At 46.2% G+C, this 8,993-nt stretch overlaps 1 protein-coding gene across 6 annotated transcripts in view; it reads left to right on the forward strand.

Moving 5' to 3' along the window:
- NPC1 (NPC intracellular cholesterol transporter 1) overlaps positions 1-8,993 on the forward strand; it is a 51,771-nt gene that overhangs the window by 41,967 nt on the left and 811 nt on the right. For 4 of the 6 annotated variants that reach the window (XM_087438970.1, XM_004421045.3, XM_087438973.1 and 1 more), the window contains 8 exons: positions 1,006-1,095; positions 1,827-2,017; positions 2,352-2,467; positions 3,359-3,488; positions 4,848-5,048; positions 6,265-6,496; positions 7,262-7,375; positions 8,156-8,318. In XM_087438970.1, coding sequence (XP_087295096.1) covers positions 1,006-1,095; positions 1,827-2,017; positions 2,352-2,467; positions 3,359-3,488; positions 4,848-5,048; positions 6,265-6,496; positions 7,262-7,375; positions 8,156-8,318 — 1,237 coding nt within the window. Of the gene's footprint in view, positions 1-1,005; positions 1,096-1,826; positions 2,018-2,351; positions 2,468-3,358; positions 3,489-4,847; positions 5,049-6,264; positions 6,497-7,261; positions 7,376-8,155; positions 8,319-8,477; positions 8,987-8,993 lie in introns of those variants that run through there. The other 2 variants (XM_087438971.1, XM_087438972.1) reach the window with 2 other exon arrangements.

Raw genomic sequence — 8,993 nt, forward strand, 5'->3', positions numbered from 1 at the left:
TATGAGCTTATCTGTGGTGGTTCTTGTTTTTCTCCCCAAAACAGATTTGTCACATCACTTCTAAGAAACTAGACCGCTTGAGAAGGAGATTCTGACAGCTGTTAAGTATATATGCAAAAATGCAAAAGCAGATACATGCAAATATATCAAATATTTTTCTAGCTAGTTTTTAGCAGTCAACATAAGCAGTTTTTGTTGTAAGTTTTTATTTTGACATAATTATAGATTCATAGACAGTTGCAAAGGTAGTACAAAGAGGACCTGCATACCCTTCCCCTAGTTCCCTCCTATGGTCTTACACAATTACAGTTCAATACCAAGACCAGGAATTTGACATTGGCACTATGTCTAGTTCTGTGTCATTTCATCACATGTGCAGATTTGTGTAACCACCACTGCAATCAAGATATAGAACTGTTCCTTTACCACAACAGTCTCCCTGGTTACAGTGTCACCCACCTCCCTCCCCCACACCCCCCACTCGCCTAGTCCCCAGCAACCGAGCAAGAGCTTTCTGTAGTTTGTATACTGGATGTAGCCAACAGTTATAATCTATCACTTCTCTGCTAAAAGAACTTCAATTAGTTTCCAATAATAGTAAAAGTAATACCTAATATTTATTGAACACATTGGGTATTGTGCTAAATATTAAGTATTGTGCGAAAATCTGGATTACCCCTAGCTTTTCTCATTTAATCCACAAAACTATCTTATAAGTCTTTTATTTTTCCTGTTTTACTGACAAGGAAATAGAAGGTAGGAGAGGTTAAGTGACTTCCCCAGGGTCACTCAGCTCGTAAGTAGTAGAGCCAGGATTTGAACCCAGGTAGTTGGACTCTAGATCCTGTGATTTCAGTCACCCTGTGCTCCCTGTTTTCTCAGCATGTCATTTAAACTTGCTCTTCAGTTTAGAAAAGTCCTGTTTTTTGTGTTTAAGACTTTATTTATGTTCTTAAGCTCATAACACTAAGCAATCACTGTCTTATAACTCACTTTTCATTCCAGATAGCAGTATTTGTGGGTGTTCTGTCATTCAGTATTGCAGTCCTGAACAAAGTGGAAATTGGATTGGATCAGTTTCTTTCAATGCCAGACGTAAGATGCCTCCTTTTTTATTTTAACTTATTTAGCCAATGGTGAATGAATTTTTCAAAACAGACATGTGGATATTTCAAGCTAGTGCCTGCTTCTTTTTTTGGGGGGAGGAAAATCAGCCCTGAGCTAACATCCATGCTAATCCTCTTCTTTTTTTTTGCTGAGGAAGACCGGCTCTGAGCTAACATCTATTGCCAATCCTCCTCCTTTTTTTCCCCCAAAGCCCTAGTAGATAGTTGTATGTCATAGTTGCACATCCTTCTAGTTGCTGTATGTGGGACGCTGCCTCAGCATGGCCGGAGAAGTGGTGCATTGGTGCGCGCCTGGGATCCTAACCCGGGCCGCCAGTAGCGGAGTGTGCGCACTTAACCGCTAAGCCACGGGGCCGGCCCTAGTGCCTGCTTCTAAATGCAAGTGCTGGCAGGTTCTCCCATGTTATAAGAACTGCCACAAAGCTCTGCCAGTGTGGGCCATCTTAGCATTCTGAACTCTGAGACAGCCCTCTGGGGCACAGCCAGTCTCCTACCTTGTGAGGTGCCCTCCTAATGATGGGACCAGCCTGGGCCCAGGGAGGGTGGGGGAGGGGGAAGTGGCTGTGTCGGGAATCACAAATCTGGGCTGGGGGTGTCTCGGCCAGGAGCTTCCCAGTGCCCTCTTAATTCTTAGTATCATCACCTTGCTGATACACGGCAGAACGTTCATACTTGGCTGCTCTTTGATCTTTCTTTCAGGACTCCTACGTGATCGATTATTTCAAGTCCATCAGTCAGTACCTGCATGCGGGTCCACCGGTGTACTTTGTCCTGGAGGAAGGGCACAACTACACGTCTCTGAAAGGGCAGAACATGGTGTGCGGGGGCATGGGCTGCGACAGCGACTCCCTGGTGCAGCAGATATTCAGCGCGGCTCAGCTGGACAACTAGTCAGTACCACCCGGGCTTGCTTTGCCGTGGCAGAAGCAGCCAGGCGGGCTCTCGGTCAGCTGGGGCCTGAAATGTCTCACTGAAAATGGATTTTCTTGGAAAATTTGTTTTTCAAAATAGTGCTAAATCTAGTTTTACCTGAGCAAAACCTTTGAAAGGACTCGTGTACCGTGTCCTACTTTGAAGGTTTTCCATTAAGTGCTAGTGAGGTCTGTCTTTTGACTGGGGAGCAGGATAAATCTAGAAAAGGAAGTTAGGTTTCAAGAAAAAGGACTGAAACTAAAGACTTGGTCCCTGTGGAGCAGTCGCTAACTGGTTTCTCCTTTGCTCTAGTACGCGAATAGGCTTCGTGCCCTCCTCCTGGCTTGACGATTATTTTGATTGGGTTAAGCCGCAATCGTCTTGCTGTAGGGTCTACAATAGCACTGACCAGTTCTGCAACGCTTCAGGTACTTTCATCCTTTTGCAAATCTTATTCCTTTTTTTCTGAAAAATTTTACCCTAATTTAAAAAATCATTTGCATTTCACCTCAGTTTATACCTATTTATATGCCAGCGCTGGGTCTCATTCCCTTTGTCATTGTCCTTTTCCTCAGCTAAAGAACGTTGTGTTGTTCTTGTCTCTGACGGCCCCCCGCAGGGCTGCAGGCTACAGCAGGCCCAAGTCACGGGCCTCTGGTTTTCGGAGTTTTCAGGTTTCTCATCTCCTCCTGACGACACCGGCTGCCTCTCTTGCTTGGTGTCTGGTTGTAGCTTCTCATGGGCATTCCCCCCCTTGTCTGTCACTGTTGCCCTGTGGTTTAGTAAGAATGCTAAGGTTGTCCTAGAGCTTTCTTTTTTTTTTTTTTTTTTGAAGATTTTATTTATTTTATTTCTTCCCCCCAAAGCCCCAGTGGATAGTTGTCTGTCGTAGCTGCACATCCTTCTAGTTGCTGTATGCGGGACTCGGCCTCAGGATGAACGGAGAAGTGGTGCCTCGATGCGCACCCGGGATCCGAACCCGGGCCACCAGCATCGCAGCGCGCGCACTTAACCACCAAGCCACAGGGCCGGCCCAAGCTTTCTTGATAAAGACATGAAAGCCCTGGGCTCTGATAGCACCAACTGAGGTCATCCTTAAAGCAGGAAACCTCCTTAGAAGATTTGTGCAGCCTGCCTGAGATGAAGATGGTGTCTCAAATTTACTAGACTATGAAAATCACACGTTTGAAGCCTTTGGATAAGAAAAAAGATTCAGGAAAAGAATTCCTCTCATTTCTTTATCAGTATTTTTAAATGGTTTAAATAAAATCTGGAGATCCATTCTTCTCACCTTGGCTCCTTCCCTGTGTTTCTCCTAGTGGTTGACCCTGCCTGCATCCGCTGCAGGCCTCTGACTCTGGAGGGCAAACAGCGGCCTCAGGGCGGAGACTTCATGAGATTCCTACCCATGTTCCTTTCCGATAACCCGAACCCCAAGTGTGGCAAAGGGTAAGTGTCACTGACTGTTCAGATTCGCGCCCACTGGACAACTAGAGGAGGGCAGGGGTAGAAACAGGCGTGTGGGAAAGGTCCTCCTCTCTACCCCCTCCCCTCTCCACCCTGTCTCCATCCTTCTGTGAAAGCAGAGAAACCTAAAACACCTTGAAAGAAAACGCCTCATGACTTGCAGCTGATCTCATCCTGGCTTGAGCATTCATTTCTTATGCTCCTCTGTGTCCTGGCCCTCCTGGCTGTATGAATGGATGCAGAGTCCTGTGCAGGCTGCCAGCAGGGTGGAGGAGGAGGAGGAGCACGTGGTGTTTCAGAATGTGAGGTGGTCTGTTCACTTGTGTCTGGGCATTTGGGACAGCATCTCTGCTTTGGTAATGTCATCCTTGATTAAGGTTTAGATTCTTTTAGCCCCACTGTGCTTCTTGCCAACCTGTCCATATATGAGGTTATGGGTTGTCTCACGCCCCTGTCCAGCCAGGCAGCCAGTTACCCATGGAAACAGGATATCTGGCCCAGAAATAATGAGGATGGCTGGAAGTCTGGGGTGGGGTGATTTGGAAGCTTTTGTAGAAGGAAGATGAATATATCTTGTGTATGTTAGGTCAACCCTGGACATCCCTGTTTTTCCTGAGAATACATAATCTGACCTGAGTCCCATCAGTTAGTCACATATGTCATGTCTGTGTTTTGAGACCTATACTAGGTACCGTGGGAAGGCTATCTCTAAAAATAAAATAGAAGTGAATCTTGCAGCGTGGTCTGCTTGCGGACTGAATGCGTTGGCCTACATTAAAACAAATCAAAGTGAAGGCAACAGCCACCACTTACGGGGAGCCTCCTACGTGGCAGTATCGTGCTGGGCCCTCACTGACCTTATTTCACTTACTCGTCACACAGCCCTGAGAGCAGGAAGTGGACACCGTGTGCAGAAGATGACCCTGTAGCCCAGATTCAGTACCTTTGCCCAGGGTTCCATGGCCAGTATGTGGCAGGGTTGAGGCTGGTCTCACAGCTGTCTGACTCCAGGGCCCTCGGCCTTTCCTGCCTCCTGTCACACAGCACTGTTGAGCACAGTCTGTATGAAAACACATTTGATTGTGAGCAGAACCAGCTATAGAAACGATAGCAGCTACACACCCAAGAAGCCAAAAGCAGTAAAGAAAAGCCAGCGTGGGAGAGAATAAGCTAAAACCTTCATCGTCCCAAATTGACGGGGCCTTCCTTTTCCCTGATGTTCATAGCTAGGTCCAACCTCTGAGCCAGGGTGTCAGATGACAGCACTTAGCCTTGACCACACAGATTCTTTGGGTAGTTCATAAGGCATGGTCTTTCTGACCCCACGGAGTTCTCTCTCAGGGGACATGCTGCTTATAGTTCGGCAGTTAACATCCTCGGCAATGACACTGGTGTTGGAGCCACTTACTTCATGACCTACCACACGGTGCTCCAGACCTCTGCTGACTTCATTGACGCCATGAGAAAAGCCCGCCTCATCGCCGGGAACATCACCAAAACCATGGGCCTCAAAGGCAGCAATTACCGTGTGTTCCCGTACAGGTGAAGTGGGCTCTGTATAAATGAGGGTGTCCTGCAGAAGGGCCCCACCCTGGCTGGGCGCTGGTACTCAGCTTTCATTCTGACGCCTCCATCGTGAGCACAGGCGAAACACACTGAGGGAAGTAGTATCTGGGTGAGGAGGACCAGAATCCGGAGCACCTACCGAGGTGCGAGTGCTGGAGAGACAACCTTGATGTTGGGGCTGGAGCTCACAGTCTGAGACAGTACACAGTGGCACCCAGGGTAGTGGGCAATGCCTGGAGACCAGGCTTTGAAGAGAGGGGCTGAGCTGATGTTCCTGGCTGGTAACTGATGGGTATCCCTGACTCTGATTACTCGGGACAGTGCCTTTATGGAGATTTTTCTTTTTCATTTAGTGGGGTTTTTTCCTTATAACGAAAGTATTTTATTTGGTAAATTTCAGTATTTACTGAATTGGGAAAATATAGAAAAGTAGAAGAAACAAGTGGTTTTTTTCCCTCACCCCTGTGATCTCACTCAAAGGAGTCCTGACCTGTTCCTGGCAGGAGGACAGCCTGTTTTTGCGTGAAAGAAGTTCTTAGAGTGGGTGCCCTAATTCCTGGGAAGAGCTGATTATCTTTGCCAAAAAAGCATTTTCTCCTAGGCCATGCATAGACCTCATTTGGCCTCAGGTGGTTCTCAGGATAGGTCAGGACTTGTTTTTTCAGAATACCATGGGATAGTCTTTGTAAATACCTATAAAGTGGAATAGATTGGGCTTATGGACAAAAACTTTATATAAAATACACATTTTGGGGGCCGGCCTGGTGGCATAGCAGTTAACTGCACGCGCTCCGCTTCAGCGGCCTGGGTTCAGATCCCAGACACGCCGCTGGTCAAGCCATGCTGTGGTGGCGTCCCATATAAAGTAGAGAAAGATGGGCATGGATGTTAGCCCAGGGCCAGTCTTCCTCGGCAAACAAGGGGAAGATTGGCATTGGATGTTAGCTCAGGGCTAATCTTCCTCACACACACAAAAATATATACACATTTTGGATCATTATTAGGCCCCAAAGGTGTCAGTGATCGAAGGTCCAGTTGAATTACTGTAGATGTAGCCTATAAAAAACAGGGAGGTTTTATGCAAGGGATGTCTCTCAGAGTAGTTTCACAGTTTTGCAGTAGTAGCAAGATGGAAAGTAGAGCTTCCAGAATCAAGAACAAGCTGTAACAGAACCTTCTCCCTCCTCTCCAGTGTGTTCTATGTCTTCTACGAGCAGTACTTGACCATTGTTGACGACACGATCTTGAACCTTAGCGTGTCCCTGGGCGCCATCTTGTTGGTGACCATGGTTCTCCTGGGCTGTGAACTGTGGTCTGCAGTGATCATGTGTGTCACCATCACCATGATCTTGATCAACATGTTTGGCGTCATGTGGCTGTGGGGTATCAGTCTGAACGCAGTGTCTTTGGTCAACTTGGTGATGGTGAGTCTTGGTCCACTCACTTTGTCCCTAACTCCTCTGTCACTTATGTGCATTGTTTCTTGGGGTGAAAGACCAAGTCCAGCTTCTGCTCTTGGTGCGCACGGACAGACAGGATGAGTGTTAGGTGGAGTTGGGACGTGGGTGGTGCCTTCACAATGAAACTGTGACTTCGTGGTCTAGCTTGGGTATTCTGCCTTTAACTTATTATTCTGAAGGGTTTGCAGAAACACGTAGCCTAATAACAGCAAGATGTGCGCTTTTTATTGAGAAAAATTGCCCCTTCCCGATGGAATTCTCTGATCGGTACCTTTTGCCTCCCATGCACTTGCCAGGTGCTTTTTAATTGTTAAAGTCTTGAAGATGTGAGCATTTGAGAGAGTATTAACAGAAAGTAGATACGGTGCATCTGTGCTTCAGAAATGGGCGCTGCTTCAGGTGGAGTGGCCGTGAGGCCCCGCTAGAACTGACGAGTGTGCTGGCTCTGTGGGGGCGGGTAACCTTATGAGGTTGCAACAAATTCCCTTAATAAAGGCAAATCTGCTGTAGAAAACTGGAGCATTGGGCTGTGCCCAGAGGGTTCCACAAGTCTCCTGGTACAATTTAAGTTGGTGTGATGGGCTTTCTCTTATAAGTTAAAGGGGATGCTTAGGGCTCCCCCACCTGACCCAGCGTGCCTCGGTAACCACAGATCCTGGGAAAGGGGTGGCTGCTTATGATTTTCAACTGGAAAAGAGCAGTCTTTGTAAAGGAAGCACTTTATTTCAGAGCTGTGGCATTTCCGTGGAATTCTGCAGCCACATAACGAGAGCGTTCACAGTGAGTGCGAAGGGAAGCCGCGTGGAACGCGCAGAAGAGGCAGTCTCGCACATGGGCAGTTCTGTGAGTAGCCTGAGCAGGATGAGGGGGCAGAAGTTTCAGCATCAAGTGCTCAGCTCACCGACTGACTGTTTCTCAGAGAAAGAACTTTAAAATTCAGTGGGGAAAACAGAATTTGGATCCTTTACTTAGCAGCAGTTTCTAAGGATTACAAGTTTCCAGGCAATTCATGAAATAGCTGTTTTCTTGCATAGAGCTATATCCTGAACTGTTGGTGAATCCTTTGTAAGTGGCAGTGTGGCTGAAGCAGGAAAAGAACAGAGAAGTTGGGTTTGAGAGAGCAGGAAGCCTGTTCCATTTAGAACACAGGCCAGCCATGTGCTGAAAGCACGGCCCCTTCCCAACTCAGAGCCCAGGGTGCAGTTGGTATTTCAGGTCAGGAGAATCCCTAGTTCAACTCTATCCTAGTTTAGCCCATCAACCAGTTACTTTACCACTATAGAAATATTGTCACGGAGTAACAATTAAACTTTGTTTTGTAACAATTTTGGATACTTAAGATGGTTTTCATCTGAGAATATAAAGAAATATCTCAGTTTAGGGACAGAACACAGTGTCCATGTAGAATACACAGCTTTTACCTTTATAATCCCTCTTTTTTCAGGCTAATAAGCAGCAAATAAAACAACTTTAGGTAGAACACAATGCTACTTAATAACTCTGAGCTGGGGTTCAGTCTTGCATTACTTTGGACCTTGACTATTAAGAAATTTCTATGTGAGAAAGTGTTCAATTATAGTGGGCTGACAAAAGTGGTTTCTAACCCTCTCTCTCTTCCTTTAGGTATTCAGTGGAATCACACTAACAAAATTTGGAGGGATTGTGGTGTTGGCCTTTGCCAAATCTCAGATTTTCCAGATATTTTACTTCAGGATGTATTTAGCTATGGTCTTACTGGGAGCCACTCATGGGTTAATATTCCTCCCTGTCTTACTCAGTTATATAGGTAAGAGTTCTTATTTTTAAATGAGTGGGGTGGAGGAAGCATGATACTAAAGGAAAATTATGATATCTTGAAGCATTCTTTTGCAGTATTTGAACTTTAATGGTCATTTGATAAATAGTACTGAGTAAAAAGATCTCTAAGAGAAAATATCCTATCCAGGGACTTCATGATTGTCCAAACTACTTCATCTGTCAACTGCTGACGCTTTTCTGGAGGCTTGACTTGTCTGCTGAACAAGGCCCTGAAGTCAGACCAGGAATGAGTCTGAATGTCAGCAGCCCGGCGGCTCCGCCCTGCTACTGAGAGATGAGTGGCCCTGAGTGACTCAACACCAGGTCCCAGCCCTGCGGGGCTGTAGGACAGCTTTCGGTTCCCTCATCTCCTGTTCTAGCACACGCTACCTTGGCTCTTCATCTCTTAGTTTGAGACTGTCCTTGTGATCTTTTACTCTGGCCTCTACACTTCCATAAATGACCTATCGTGGACAGGAGAACCGTACTAACTTGCCTCATTTACAGCTTTGTAATGAAGTTGAAGCACTGAAACAGCATGAGAAAATGAGGGGTTTGGGCTTTTTTTAACCTCGGGGATAGAAAGGGTAGTTCTGTTACAGTACAAATTATCTCCTTTTCTCTTTCTTCAAAATATCATTTTGAACAAATGATACAAAAATTA

Source organism: Ceratotherium simum, chromosome 14, assembly GCF_057802395.1.
Source record: "Ceratotherium simum simum isolate JZ-2026a chromosome 14, ASM5780239v1, whole genome shotgun sequence".
NCBI lineage: Eukaryota > Metazoa > Chordata > Mammalia > Perissodactyla > Rhinocerotidae > Ceratotherium > Ceratotherium simum.